Below are 15,858 nucleotides of genomic sequence, written 5' to 3' on the forward strand. Positions count from 1 at the left end.
TGTGTCTATTCCAATATGTAATGATGGTAATTCAATGACACAAATCTGTGTTCTAGAAAGAGTGGTCTGGAGTCGCAGAGGTCCGATAATATCATCTTTAATGCAGCAGTTGGAAATCAACAAGTACAGAGCACTGGGGTTGTCTACGTTTCCCTACCCGCAACAGAGTTTGGGCTGGTTCACGAAGTCCAACTGGCTATCTTTCCCTGCCCCAGCATATATTATACAATGCAATAGAAAACACAAGTATCAAAAAAAGGGTTGAGCTTGTTCTCTCGTGCATCAGGGAGTTGTTCTTGCCTCCGCGTCCCACCTGCTCGGGTGCCATCTCCACCCAGATTCAAGGTTGTTTCTGAAAATGAAAAGATAGAGACACAAAGAACAGCCTGCTTCCCACACTCAGTGTGAGACCCTATGTTTAAGCCTGAGCACACTTCTAAGTTTCATAAGACATAACTTTAATAAGCACAATACATAACTTTAAGACATGCATCCTTCATAAATCCTGTTGTTATATTCACTCGTGCACAGTGCCCGTGATGCATTCAGTGATTAAAATGCCACACATATTAATAACTGGGATTATAGTTAGTGCCGTGCCTGATATGCAGCTGGTGATTACAGTTCTAGAATATGTGTTATAATGTATTATACATTCTTTAATCCCTCTTTTGATCTCTGAAAAAAACAGAGATCAATCAACATAGCCCAGACCAACCACCGCCTCCTCGTCCTGGTCAGCCAGCCCCAGCAACGGCATTTGGAACCCCTTCGTCGGGTTCTCCACAGCCGAGACAATGATCCTGTTACACAGGGACCTGATACAAGGGATACAACAACACCCACACAGAGCAAACATGCACAACATACCAAATATGGAGAGAAAGACAGAGACAATCATAGTCTTCCAACGACCAAAAGTGTTATTTAGCCAATCGTTGAGGGGATTCTGAATTCCAGAATTGTCGTGCATTTCTTTGGATAATGTACGCAAGCCTTCTAAGGCCCTAGTCACCGATCCATCCGGGGCAGTATTATTGGGGATAAATGTACAACAGGCTTCACCAAACATCGCGCAGACCCCCCCTTTCTCAGCTAATAGCATGTCTAGCGCCAAACGGTTTTGAACAGCCATAAGTGAGGTGGCAGAGAGTTGCTCTGCCAGTCCTTCTACCGCATCCCTAGTCAGATTCGCCAGTCGCAAGACATTGTAGTTGACATAATTAATACGGTCTACGTTTTTGTTTGGGGTGATGGGAAACAGAGCACTCAACAAAGGTATGTTTTCGAAACCTGCGGCGATTTGGTCAGCCAATTTAAATCCCCCCCCGGGGAATTCCAATAGAGTCTATGTAGGTAAGGCCATCCTTGGTTAGATCAAAATTGGTGCTCCTGCGCTGCCTAGCGGATACTGTATTACTTTGTTTATGACCTAGGAAGAAAACCGGTGTTGCCAGGCGAACGAGTGCACATCGACCCCACCATCCTATTGGTAGTCTGGGCAACAGAGAACCTCCCCCACAGGACCAATATAAATCTGCGCGTGCCCAGGACAGGGTTTATTTACTGATGTTCATGGTATAAGTTTTGTTACACCTGTCTCTAGGGATTGTCCCCACTGCCCGAGAGGCACTAGCAGAACTGTTACGGGAGAAGCAAATCAGTAGGTGAGGCCCCGGCCTAAATGGTGGAGGACGGGTGTAATTAGATATGGGTGGGAAGATCTTACTGAGCTGACTACAATTGCGAGATTCTATCCCAGACAGCAGTTCTATCATGCATCTAAACCCTAGTTTGTCTGTGTGTGGCAAGAGGGGTGCCGGTTCACTGTATAAAATGGGTCGCCCAACTGAACAAGCCACACAGTCGGCCATGTGGTTTTCTTTTGCCGTTGCCGTCAACCACTCCAGCAACAGGTTCTGCCCCACTCCTCCGGTAGCCAACATGATAACGTCCGAGGTACTAAGTTGGGAGTAGTCGACAGAGTGGATACCAGTCATTTGATGTATTAAAATTGGTTTAGTAGTGGAGTTGTCCGGTCGAGTAACGGGATCAAGTATATTAATTTTAATCATGCCCATGGTGTCCCCCCCAGGTTGTTCTACCCCTAAGATCAAGTACACAGTGTCCTTCCCCTCACTCGTGCACCCTAATCCGTATGGGCCTTTAGGGAGATGTTTAAGAGTTAACTGCACTGGGTTGGACTCCGTTGTGCCCCCTCCCCCCAAACGACTGAATGTGACGTTTTCCCAATATTTGTCCGCATCCGGGGTCCAGTGGGGACCCGTATATTTAACCACAAAAGCCCACGCCGGGCACCACTGTTCATGGATGAGTCGCCCCTGGGCGCAACGGGTATGGAAATATGGTTGTGAGCATAGGTAAAGGTCATACCCCCTCCATAAACTGTTCTGACCGTTACACTTGATGACACTGCAGAGGTCAAAGGTGAATGTGGTGGCACTCCCCCTGGTGTAGTTCAATTCGATGCCCTGATAGGCGGTCATGCATACCTCCGGTGGATTGTTCTGTCTTGCCCGTCTCTCCAACTGTTGTGGTAAATACAAAAAATAATACACTTGCAAGCCTATGACTAAGCTAAGCAATCCCAGCCAGGCTAACCCTGTAACATACTTCATGTTGATATTGATAAAACACACTCTTAAGCAAAATAGCGAAAACTGTCTTAGTCCAGTACAACTCTAGTGTGATCAAGCAGTATTACTCTTGACCTCGTCGTAACCCTCTTTTCCGGACTCTCACATTCGTAGCAAATAGCAAACAGTTCACTGGCCCTCCTGGCCCTTCTCCACCAACTCCTGCAACGTACGACTGGGTTCTGGAGCAGCAGAACACATGCTCCAGTGGTACCACGTACTCCCTTTCCCCAGCACCCTTAGGGCGTGCGAGGTTCTCTCGATGACCTTGAATGGTCCTGTCCACCGAGGTTCTGTCCACTTTCTCTTAATGGCTTTCACCCACACCCAGTCAGCAGTGAAGGCCTTGACTGGATCCTGTGCTGTCCCCCGTTTCTCCTGTACCTGTTTGGAGAAGGATGATACCAGAGCAGACAGCTGATCATAGTATGGTTGATGCGCCAACTCACCCTCCGCCTCCAGTAGGTCCAGCCCAGCTCCCGGTCCCGGAAACTGACGCCCCGTCAGAAGTTCATATGGGGTGAATCCTGTAGAGGTGTTCACTGAACTCCTGATGGCTGCTAGGGCAATAGGGAGAGCATCTACCCAATTCATGTTAGTTGTTGCACAGATTTTGGCCAACTTGCATTTCAGATTTCGATTCATGCGTTCAACCTTTCCCTGTGACTGGGGATGATACACTGCCCCAAACGCGTGCACCAACCCCAGACTTTGTTCTACCAATTGGAGATGTTTGTTTTTGAAGTGTGACCCATTGTCTGACCTGATTCGTTTAGGGAACCCATGGAACGGAATATAAGTGTTAGTCAAAAATTTACATACAGATTTTGCATCCTCATGTTTTGTGGGGACAGCCTCAGGCCATCCTGTGTACCCATCCACCGCTACGAGGAGGTAGCGATGACCACGTACTGAGTTTATCATGTCGGTGTAGTCAATGACTATTTCCTGACCTGGGGTTTTTGGTAGTGGAAACATTCCTTGATGTGGTTTCAGAGTTGGTCTTACATTATACTCCTGACACACCCGACATTCAGCCACATATTTAGCCACCATAGCTGGTAGATGAGGGTGCCACCAATGTGTAAGACGCACCATCATCTCTCTATATCCTGCGTGTTCTAACCCATGACTCTGTTTAAATATGCCCTGTCGCATACCTGCCGGCAGAGCTGGGCGCCCGTCCGGGCCCCTCCATAGAAGGGTCTGACCTTCCACCGCCCCTGTCACCGGACAGGGGGCTTTTTGTGCTCCTCTTTGTCTCCACACCTCTTTTTCCTGTGGGGAGGCGGCCTCTTGAGCCTCAATTACCTGTGTCATCAAATCCGGTTTCATCTCCTGTGAAACCATTATATACATAGGGAGATAACCAGCAGCTTTCTTGGCCGCTTCGTCTGCTGCTTCATTCCCAAGGGCTACCTTAGTTTTAGACCCGTCATGTCCTTTACATTTCATTACTGCGACTTGAGCTGGTTTTAGGACGGCTTTGGCCAATTGTCTCATTTGTTTTTCATGTCTAATGGGTGTACCCGTGGTTGTCAAGAACCCCGCCCGCAGCCACTGACTCAGTTCCACATGGAGTGCGCCCACTACATATGCTGAGTCGGAGAAGATATTTACAGTTTTGCCCTCGGCTCCTTCGAGAGCCTTAATCATGGCTGTTAGTTCAGCCAGCTGTGCTGACTCCTTACCTACCACCCGTCCTGATTCGACTTCTTCAAACCCTTCTCCTGTCTGTCTGACTACTGCCCATGCAGCTTTTAACCCTTCCTCCGGATGTCTGTAACAACACCCATCTGTGAACAGTAACTCTTCTGCTTCTGCCAATGGTGTTGCACTTAGATCCGGTCGGACCTTGACCTCTTTTTGCACCCTGTGTTCACATACATGTCACCTTCTCCCCCTGTCATTCCCTCTGCCATATTGATCCCTTCATGTGTGTATGTTACATTTGGTGCTCCTAATACATTGTCGATCCTGATGCGTCTGTTTGTTGTTAATGTGAACATGTTTGAATTGATGTAGGCCATAACTCCGTGCGACGTCAGTACCGTGATTGGGTGGCCCATGACTATGTGAGCCGATTTTTGAAGTAGTTTTGCTACTCCTGCCGCATGTTTTGTGCATAATGGATGTCGTTTCTCTGTGTTGTCGAACATTACGCTGAGGTATAGCAGTACTTTCCTGCCACCCTCTTTTTTCTGAAACAACACCCCATTCGCCGATAGGGTGGTTTCAGAAACATCCAAATAAAAAGGCAATGTGTAGTCCGGAAGCGCCAGTTCAGCCGCGCGGGCGAGATCCTGTTTCAATTTGATAAAAGCTTCCTCGGCCGGAATGTCCCATGTCAGGACCTTGTTTAGGTTGCGCATGCCTTGTGCATTAATGATGGTGCGTAAGGGGGCTGTGCTGTCGACGTACCCGGGGACATACTGTCGACTAAAACCTGTCAACCCCAAAAATGACAGCATGTCCTTGACCGTGGGCTTGTCATGCTGAAGAATCGCCGAACGATGCGCCGCGGACACTCCTGATCCTTCCCCCGATATAACACGTCCCAAGAAAGTGACGGACCGACGGCAACACTGGAGTTTGGACTTCGAGACTTTGAACCCGCAATTAAACAAATGACGCAGAACAGTCTGAGTGGCGTTCAGGCATCTGAGGGGCGTGGTGGCCGCCAATAATAAATCGTCCACATACTGAAGTACCCCGTCCGGTAGTGGCACATCCTGCAAAATTTTGCGTAGCTCCTGATTGAACACGCCCGGCGATAAAACGAAACCCTGGGGGAGAACAGTGTACTCGTATTTACGGCCTTGAAATGTAAATGCGAAAATGTGGCGAAGATGCTCCGCCAGGGGGAGACAGAAGAACGCATTGGCCAAATCAATACATGAAAACCACTGATGTTGAGGGCCAACCGCAGCCATACAGGTGTAGGGGTTTGGAACAGAGACTGTTGGGGTGGTAACAATTCGATTGATGCGTCGTAGGTCATGAGCCATCCTGTATTTGTCGGTGCCTGGTTTGGGGACGGGGAGAATGGGTGTATTCCACCGAGAGGTAGATGGAACCAAAACCCCTACTTTTAACAGACCGGATATTGTGTCAGCCACGCCTGCCTCTGCCTCTGGTTTGTGTCGGTATTGGTGATGGTCAATGTAGTATGGAAAGGGGCAGTCAAATGTGAATGTAATAGGTGTTACTGAGTGACAGTGACCAACGTCTGTTGCCCCTGTGGACCACAGGGCCGTTGGCAAGGTAGCTAACATGGCGGCGGTGTCCTCGTGATCTGTTTTTTCCCTACCGTGTGAGCGAGACAGCTGGCGGTGTTGCATGATAATATCATCTGAGGCTGCAATGGCGATTCTATACATACTACCGGTTTTAGACCACTGTACTGCCGGGATTTGGGTGTCCTGCCAATCCGGAAGAGACACGCCGTATTTAACCATTGGTCCTAATTCTTTAGCCTGATGGTTAGCTTGCAATGCCAATGAGAGATGTGAAACCGATTCGTCAGACATTTTGTACCACGCGGCCGTTTCCGGTGGTAGAGTGACGTCCGCTGCCACTCCCTTGTTGCCTACATAGATATGTTGGAATGTGACTGCTGCGGTGGTGTCTAATAAGGAGTCGAAAAATGCTTGTTTGTATGTCTCATCCCCGACCCTATCATAGAACAGAGTGACATGCCAGGGGTCATTCAATGTATGATAAGCATCAATCAAATCAATCCAAGGGCACCACTCCCAGTAAGTGGATAGTAGGCCACCATGGTTAACCGTCTCCGCGGACAGAGTACCCCAATAGATGTCAGCGGGCGTTTCCTCACGGTGGGAGGCAAGTAACATCTGAGAGGCCGACATCAACCCATCAACGGAGCAATTGACTGTGTGTCCATTCGGAAATGTCACTCTGACCCCATCCGCAGAACAGAGTATCGAAGCCCCCACCAAAGTCAGAATATCTCGACCCAGGAGATTGACTGGACATGCCGGTGACTGGACAAAAGAGTGCAACAATGATTGATTAGCCACCTTGATAGGTAGCGGCTTAGTGAGAGGCAGGCGTTGAGGAGTCCCAGAAAAACCCATAAGTTCCACTGTCGCGGTTGAGACCAAGTTCCTGGGCACTGGCTTGGACAATGTGGAGTATCGTGCGCCAGTGTCCACTAGAAATGACAGAGAGTCTCCACCCACAGTTACGGAGAGCAGGGGGTCTGCCAGCCCCTGCTCGTTAGGGCTCTTCGGGCCCCCTCATGCATCAGGATAGTTCTCACCCGGGATCCAGTAGTCATCTGGACACCTGACCGGGTACTGCCCCCGCGGTGGACCCCCTCTACCGCCGCTGAACCCTCCCTGTGGAGCGGCTCCGGCAAAAGGTGCTTGATGAAGACCTCGCTGCCCTCGCCCATATCCGGGAGGAGCCTGACCCCCCATCTGAGACTGTCCCTGACCACCGTGTGGACAGTCACGCAGCCAGTGGTCCATCTGTCCGCAGACAAAGCATCCCATGGATCTCCCCGGTCCACCCCTTCCCCTTGCTCTACCCCGACCCCTGTCCTGCCACTGTCCACCAGGGGGCCCCATGGGCCCCTGCTGGTAACTCGGGTGGGGCTGAGACATAGCACCTACCGCTGCTGAATATGTCTGTGGATGATCTAAAGGATATAAATTATCTGCCGGGAGCATGGGAGGACCTGTCACTACCGCCGGATGCTGCTGCACCATCTGATTACCATCTGAGCGTTTGTTTTTCGACGCCTGGCCCGCCGCTTTACGTGCCTCCTCTAGTTGGAGTTTGAGGAGCTGGACCTCTATGTCCTTACCCGCTCCCTTTTCTTTGTCCGCTATAGTTTTAGATTGTTTTAGGTGATGTACCAGGTGGTTTTCCCATATGGCCGGGCGGGCTCCTGCCATGTCTGGGTTTTCAATCATACGCGCTTTAACCTTGTCTGGGCAACCTGTCAAAACCGCCGCTCGATAGACCTGTGTGTGTGAGGGGTCCCTATCTGGATGTACGCCAGTGGCTTGGGTCCACTCTTCCTTGCACTCGGACAGGAATTTAAACGGACTGATATCTGGGTCGAATTTGAATGAGATGGTGTGCAATGCGGTGACTGGTTGGGGCCATTTGAGATCCATAGCATCTCCCACACTGGCTGACACCTGATTGAATGGGGTTTGGTCTGCAGTGTTAGTTATATCAGTGGCTCGTTCAATCTGTTCCAAATCCCACCCCGTAGTCTGTCTGCCCATGAGCTGTCTCCAATCTCCCACCGCGAGCGTCATCCCCTGAGTTAATTGGGCTAGTTTGCGCATTCACTTCCGCCCCCCTTCCTCTGTTGGAGGCATTGCCTCAGCTATGTTTGATGTGTCCTGAAACGCCCATGGTTTGTAGCGCATACCTCCGCCTGGTGCTGCCATTAAGGGAAATTGCCTCCCAGTATATTGTGCCCCCGATCTCGTATGCCTCGTCATGTCGCCGGGGTTGTGTTCGGCGGGTATGGGTTTTAGGTCAGCCAAAGTAATCGAGCCTGACATTGTAGCGCCGTAAGTAGTCGGTTTAGTGCTCACATCCCCCTCCCTCGCCTGGTTCTCTCCTTCCATCCCCGCCCTCTCGAAAAACCTGTCTCGTGCCTTTCCCTCTGAATAAGTTTTTTCCATTGCCATCAGGTCCTCCCTAATTTGTATTTCCTCCCTACGTCTACGAGCACTGGTCTCCGCTAATTCAGCTAAATTTGACAACGAGCCGCCGATGTCGTGGTTTCTGCGAGCGCGTTTACAGAAGGCATCCTCCGCAGGGCTATGATGCGAGGGGCCGGCACGGTCCGGTGATCCTGTCCTACGGCCAGCGAGTGGTGAGCTGGAACGTACACTTGCTGCCCCCAAACTTTCGGTTCCCGGATCTGCCACTTCCTCCATATCTAACTGACCGCTGTGGACTCTATACACCGGCATTTGATGCGAGTACGGAGGTGGGGCGGTGGCTTTTTTTGGAAGTGAAGGGTACAGTTTAGGGGCGTACGGAGCCGGAGGTAATTCTATGGGGACTGTTTCAACCTCATCTTCGCGACGTTCGTTTCCCTCGTAATTATAATTTACGGAAGATATGGCTACACCCAAATTGTGACACAATCGCCTGCCATTCTCCCATTCATCACATTCTTTTTTCCATTTTGCTTTTTTGAAAATACCACTCGGGCATGTTCCGAGTGCTTTCTTTGCTTTTATGGCCGCTGACTCGCTTTCAATCATTATCCGTTTTAAGCACATACGGTCCCCTCCATCCCAGTTATTTAGTGTCAAATGTCGTTGCCAGAACTTGTCATACTCGGCACGTACTTGTTTACGTTTATCCTTCTCCGTGCCACTTATTATTTGAGCGACCGCTATGTCATATTGGAAACAAAGGGTTTGACGTTTATCTGACATTTCCTCTAATTTCTGTATACCCTTGGTCAAAGAAGAAAGCACGAGATTGATAAAAATGAGTGATTTCACAATTTGACAACTTGTTAGATTTTGCACAGAAGGCAATTATGGTCCTTGGCGGACACCTAGTGGATCTTTTTATTTTTTATTTTATTTTTTAAAGAACGACAGATCTGTTTAAAATACCGTTCAGCTCAACCCGACTCCACACAAATATTACTTTTTCACAGATATGTTTAAAATACCGTTCAACTCAACCCGACTCCACACAAATATTACTTTTTCACATCAATTCAATTCTGTAACCCTCTTGTACCGGAGAGGACAAAGAAAAGACACACCACACTCCTCTCTATTTTTATTAAACTCAATCTGACTCCACACAAATAGACAGTGAAAAAGACAAAGACAACGAGTTTAGGGACTCTAACCCCTGGAGAGGACTCTAACCTCCCCTTGGACAAGGACAACGAATTTAGGGACTCTAACCCCTGGAAAGGACTCTAACCTCCCCTTGGACAAGGACAACGAGTTTAGGGACTCTAACCCCTGGAAAGGACTCTAACCTCCCCTTGGACAAGGACAACGAGTTTAGGGACTCTAACCCCTGGAAAGGACTCTAACCTCCCCTTGGACAAGGACAACGAGTTTAGGGACTCTAACCCCTGGAAAGGACTCTAACCTCCCCTTGGACAAGGACAACGAGTTTAGGGACTCTAACCCCTGGAAAGGACTCTAACCTCCCCTTGGACAAGGACAACGAGTTTAGGGACTCTAACCCCTGGAAAGGACTCTAACCTCCCCTTGGACAAGGACAAAACACAAAAACGGTTGATTTCCCACCACTGTTGGTTTGACTAGGTACGATGAAACGTAGTAATCGTCTAAATTTGGTTCTCAGTTCCGAATAGCAGTACTTTGAATTAACAGGTGTCTGCTTACCTTTTTTTATGTTGAGGCCTCTGACGATTACGTCTGTCTCCTCGCACCGGTGTATGGGTCTCTCCCCCGATCCGTCGGTCGGGCCGGAACCCTCTGGACTCCCTCTTTTCAGCGTCGGGGTCACCAGTTGAAGGATTCTTTTTCTTTGTGTCTATTCCAATATGTAATGATGGTAATTCAATGACACAAATCTGTGTTCTAGAAAGAGTGGTCTGGAGTCGCAGAGGTCCGATAATATCAGCTTTAATGCAGCAGTTGGAAATCAACAAGTACAAAGCTCTGGGGTTGTCTACGTTTCCCTACCCGCAACAGAGTTTGGGCTGGTTCACGAAGTCCAACTGGCTATCTTTCCCTGCCCCAGCATATATTATACAATGCAATAGAAAACACAAGTATCAAAAAAAGGGTTGAGCTTGTTCTCTCGTGCATCAGGGAGTTGTTCTTGCCTCCGCGTCCCACCTGCTCGGGTGCCATCTCCACCCAGATTCAAGGTTGTTTCTGAAAATGAAAAGATAGAGACACAAAGAACAGCCTGCTTCCCACACTCAGTGTGAGACCCTATGTTTAAGCCTGAGCACACTTCTAAGTTTCATAAGACATAACTTTAATAAGCACAATACATAACTTTAAGACATGCATCCTTCATAAATCCTGTTGTTATATTCACTCGTGCACAGTGCCCGTGATGCATTCAGTGATTAAAATGCCACACATATTAATAACTGGGATTATAGTTAGTGCCGTGCCTGATATGCAGCTGGTGATTACAGTTCTAGAATATGTGTTATAATGTATTATACATTCTTTAGCCGGAACTGGAAATATGGCGCGGCCCTTTTCGCGCTGTCGCTTGCCTCACTGCGCCACTGAGCACTTTTCATAGAGATGAATGGGGACGCCATCTTGAAACAGCAGGCTTGCTGTGTCTACTGTATATAAGTCTATGAGTCTACATGACTTTTTAGGGCGGAAACCTATGGAGGCACTGACTGGTTATGATGGTCGCTTTCAACTAATGCGTACCTTGATTGACAGCTTCCGTTACAGGAAGCACCGAGTAATTCTACACAAACTACACTACATAAACATTTTTAGTTTTTTATATTTTTTGTTCGTCACTTCCTCGTTAAGTCACTGGGAATAAGAGAATCAACGTTGTCGAAGTAAAGTGCCGCCTGTTCAGTGTTATCCAAGTCACTGAACGAGGATTTTTCATAGATGACTTTTAAAATAATTTAAATTCATCATCTACTTAATACTGTAGGGGGTTTAACCCTTGTGTTATCTTCGGGTCGTTCTGACCCATCAGTCATTGTGACCCACCGTCGTATTGCGACAAATATACCGCATACAAAGACAAAGTGAAGCATTTTCTTTTAACCGTTGGGCTGTCTCAGACCCCCCACATTGCGAAGGTTAAAAGAAAATTATTTTTATTTGTTTTTGTATTGGGTAAAATTGGGTAAACACAACGATGGTTCGTTATGAACCTTTGGGTCATGTGACCCGAAGGCAGCACGAGGGTTAATATTGGCCAAACAACCAAAACGAATTCCCCTATGTTTGAAGGAAGAGGGGAAACTGAACAGTGTAACATTAACCAAATAATGCCAATACCAACGGGATTACAGTTATTTGACTTTATGGTTTAAATCAGAGCAAGAATGGTAAAAAGTAAGGTTAAATTAAATAGATATTTAATAACATTGCAAATGAATGAAATCAATTACAAGGCAAACATGTTACAAAATGAAGGTTAACTCTTATCTACTCTACCATGATTATTGTAAATCAAAGAGAAAGCAAGAGGTGAGGAAGGAGAAGGAGTAGGACAAGCCAAAGCTGAGGAGAAAACCTCAGGAGATGAAGAATCCCCAGAACAATGCTTCACAATTCCTTTTATACCCAAGAACAACCAATCACACCACATCTTGACCCTTACTTATCAACATATGACTAGCAATTCTACAGAAAGTTACACACTGAGGTGTGAGAGCCATCAAGTAGAGACTCCATCCAGCAACTCCAGATTTTAGCATATGAGAGGTGGGGGCAGGGTGACACCCAGCCTTAAGGCCGCAATATGCTTCTCCGACTCCGTTTACGGATGGGCGGGCTTACGGATACGGACGGATACGGACAGATAGACTGCGTTTAGGGTTCTCCGTAGGCTGTGGGTGCTGAAAACAATTCACCGCCAGAAGAGTAGGTGGCGCAACGTTTTTTTGTAAGTCGTCGTCGAGTGTTTATTTACCTAGGTTATCGAGAAGTCGGAGCAAATTTACAAATGAGCCGTTTCATCAATAAAATAAGCACATTTTCAGCAGCTACACTGCCCATTTCTCGTCACATTTGAATTCAGATGCTGATTTACATGTACTGTTTAGCTGAAATATGAATTGTAAAAACGTACAGCAATGGCGGTCAAAGGATTCTGTTCGTCCTGTTTATCACGGCAACCCCACCCCTGACGCAAGTGGTTTTTAATACTGACCAATCACAGCCAAGGGGGTATCCGTAACTATCCGAAATTAGGATGGATAGTTAGAAAATTCAGGAGGTGCACGCCGAGCTCTCCGGGGCTCTCGGAGAGCTCGGAGAGGGCATTCCCCGTAGAGGAGGGCGTTCCCATGTGTCCGTTTTTTGGAAAACCGAGAAGCATATATCGGCCTTAACACTACTTCCGACACATCAGAGTAAAAAAGAACCTTTATGGCAGAAATATTGCACAGCTGGTGGAACACGAGGTAAGTATGCAGAAATTTTAAGACAGAAATGTTTAGTGTCAGAACAGAAATAGAATAAGTGTGAGAGAGATTCTTCCTACTCTTGGCAAAAAGAGCAAAGTGGAAATACGTTTCTGTAGAATTTATTTAAACATTTATTACAAGGGTAGTAATGATGATTTTTTAAATTGACTTATTTTATATTATATATAAACATTGCTATATGTTATCATGACAACATATAGCAAATGCAACCTGCTTCAGCAAATGGAAACTCGCCACCAAAGACAGAAACGCCACAGATTGAAACGTTACCACAGTTCACTGTTTGGGACTTGAAGCTTTTCTAGGACTGAAGCTACTCTTCTGATGTGAAAAGGATGGCCTTACTCCTCATTAAACAGATACTCTGATGAACTCAGGGGTTTCCACCACGATCAATGGCCCCAAGCTCTTCAAAATATTTTACAATTAATTATTTGAGAAACTTGAGCACTTTAACATGTTCACAAATAGGAACTATATGCACTATTTCATCAAAGTTGTGTTCAACATCCAAGTCACAGTTTAAAACAAGTACAAAACCTGTTCGATAAGATGGACCAAACACACCAACACAAACCCGGTACAGCTTAAAGAGTTTGTCCATACTGCGTGTCAGGCCTTCATCCTGAAATGGAATCACAACCCAATCATTGACTGCCACAATGATATACTGCACTGCTGTGCCCTAAACTCACAAGGTGGGGTTGGTTCATTCCTGTTGCAGTGTCAGGGCTCTGCAGGAGGCTATTGATGCTGGTTCCTGTCTGAAAAAGACAAAGTACATCCAAAACACAAATTCTCTAATGTATACTTATCCCATGGAACAGAAGATGGAAATTCAGACATTAAAAGTATCTTACTGACTTTATGTCCAAGAAGTAAGACAGAGCTGACTTCATGCTGGATTTAGTTAATCCCTGAGTTCTTCCCGATGCAGTAGGTGGCAAATGATAGGTGAGCATCTTGAAGCCTCTTAAGCACGTTGATTCTAAAGTAAGCACAAATACCAGACAGTCACATCAGAGTTTTTGGCCCATCTAATTATCTGGTCACCCCATTCAGGTGTCTGCCAACATTTCAGCAACAAGTATGGACATGTTTAACATTGGAACATATAATAATTGATTTAATTTGTTGGCAAAAAAAGGTACTAAACAAACTTATTACACGGCTCTTCTTAATGCTGTAGAATGCTCCATTCACTTGAATGGGGCTTCCCAACGTTCTGTGGTCAACTATTTTTGAAATATTTGAACTATTATTTTCGATATTTGACCGTTTCTATGCATAATTGACCGCTGTCAAGGGAAGTTCCTTTTTGCCTCGGATTCATGTCTTTCGTAGCACTCCACAAGTAGTCCGGTAACTTATCAACCCCAGCGTATTCCGTTGCTTAGCGAAGTCAGCTGACCTGAAGCCTACCGGAAAAAAACGTAGCCTACATACCAGGTAATGGTGAGTATGGATGAGTTTACGATTAACTTTAATATTTTGGGGAAATACGGCGATCTGGCCATCGCCAGTGAAGAAAAGACAAAGAGAGTACAGCAGCGTTGCTTTGCGGCATCAGCTGATCTGAATCCAACGTCTTTGAAAGTTCAACGTCTTTGAAAGTTCAACGTCTTTGAAAGTTTAACGTCTTTGAAAGTTCAACGTCATTGAAAGTTCAACGTCTTTGGCGAACTATTTCTCTGCTGATCAACACTATGAATGGTAACAAATAAATAGTAAAAAGACACACTGTGTTAAGTTATTTTTTCGTTTTGGAAAGTAGGCGTGTAATAAGCGGGATAATGTGAACGTATAGAATTGGTTCGCCATGAACGGGCTTGGCAAGACCCCTCCACTTTGCGTCTGGGTGTTGTTCGCCCTACGGTTGCCACCTTCAATACTGAAAAATAAGGGACGCCTGCCGCAGCGGGGGCCACACCCCTCGGGGCCACGATGACCACAGGCCCGATGACGTGCCAGTGGTGGTACATCACAACTTAAAACATGTTTTCATAAAAATATTAAGATTGATACATGGACATTATAAAAAGATATCTGCTATTGAAATCAATGTGAACAGATGCCCTCAGTCTCTCTCTATCACAACTCAAGTGGTCATATCGTCAGCTATGACGATAATAAACATAGGCCAACAAAGTTTGACATTGAGACCACAAAAAATAGGCTTTTGGAGGAACTTGAGAGAACCATATTTTATTAACTTATGAAATTAACAGATCCATAACTTATTAACTTTAAATTAAACAAATGCTTTGATAGGCCTACTCAAAAAAGTATATTGGAAAAAATAGATATAGTGCAGGAGACTTGCATATAAGTGTACTTCTTATTACGTGGGGGGTATCTGGACCTGCTTCCGCCATTCTTTCAAATCGACTCTACGCCAAGAGACCTGCCTTCTTCTGCCTCTGATTGGCCGTGAATCTGATCAAATTAACGATGGCAGCCAGTATTACCCAATCAGGGGCAGAATAGGTTAGTCTTCACAGAAAGCGGGTGGGATGATTAGCATGGGATGCTGCATTGAAGACAACTCGGAAAATACGGGACACACCCCGTCCCGTATTGATTCAAAACGATTTTATGAAATCGTAAACGAAAATGATTTTATTCTCAAATACGGGACGATTCCGTATTTTAAGGGACGGGTGGCAACCCTAGTTCGCCCTGTTGGGGCTTATTTTCCCGATAATGAACGGCGTTCTATACATTATTCCTTACATAACTACAATATTAGTCCTTCACACAACAAAATGCTTCATAAATTAAACAATATGAGGATTTAAATTAAATATTGCTTGCATTTTACCAACACTCTTAAAAGGAGTGCTCCTGATCTCAGATTGTTACCTGTATAAAAGACAGAATAGAATATACTTTATTTGTCATTGTGCATTAGATACTCAACGAAATTTGCTTGTGCAACCAAAAAATAAAATAAAAATATGCTTACATCCACATACACCCTTCAACCACACTAAAGCACATTTAAGCATGCTTGCAACCCCACGCACTCACACATAAATATATTAAAAA

At 46.2% G+C, this 15,858-nt stretch overlaps 1 protein-coding gene across 1 annotated transcript; it reads right to left on the reverse strand.

Moving 5' to 3' along the window:
- Nucleotides 1-2,680: 2,680 nt before the first annotated feature.
- LOC134031630 (protein NYNRIN-like) lies at nt 2,681-6,037 on the reverse strand. The gene is given in 2 exon segments (XM_062475337.1): nt 2,681-4,549; nt 4,552-6,037. Coding segments are annotated over 2 exon segments (3,249 nt in total). The 3' UTR covers nt 2,681-2,786.
- Nucleotides 6,038-15,858: the final 9,821 nt, after the last annotated feature.

Source organism: Osmerus eperlanus, chromosome 12, assembly GCF_963692335.1.
Source record: "Osmerus eperlanus chromosome 12, fOsmEpe2.1, whole genome shotgun sequence".
Classification (NCBI taxonomy): domain Eukaryota; kingdom Metazoa; phylum Chordata; class Actinopteri; order Osmeriformes; family Osmeridae; genus Osmerus; species Osmerus eperlanus.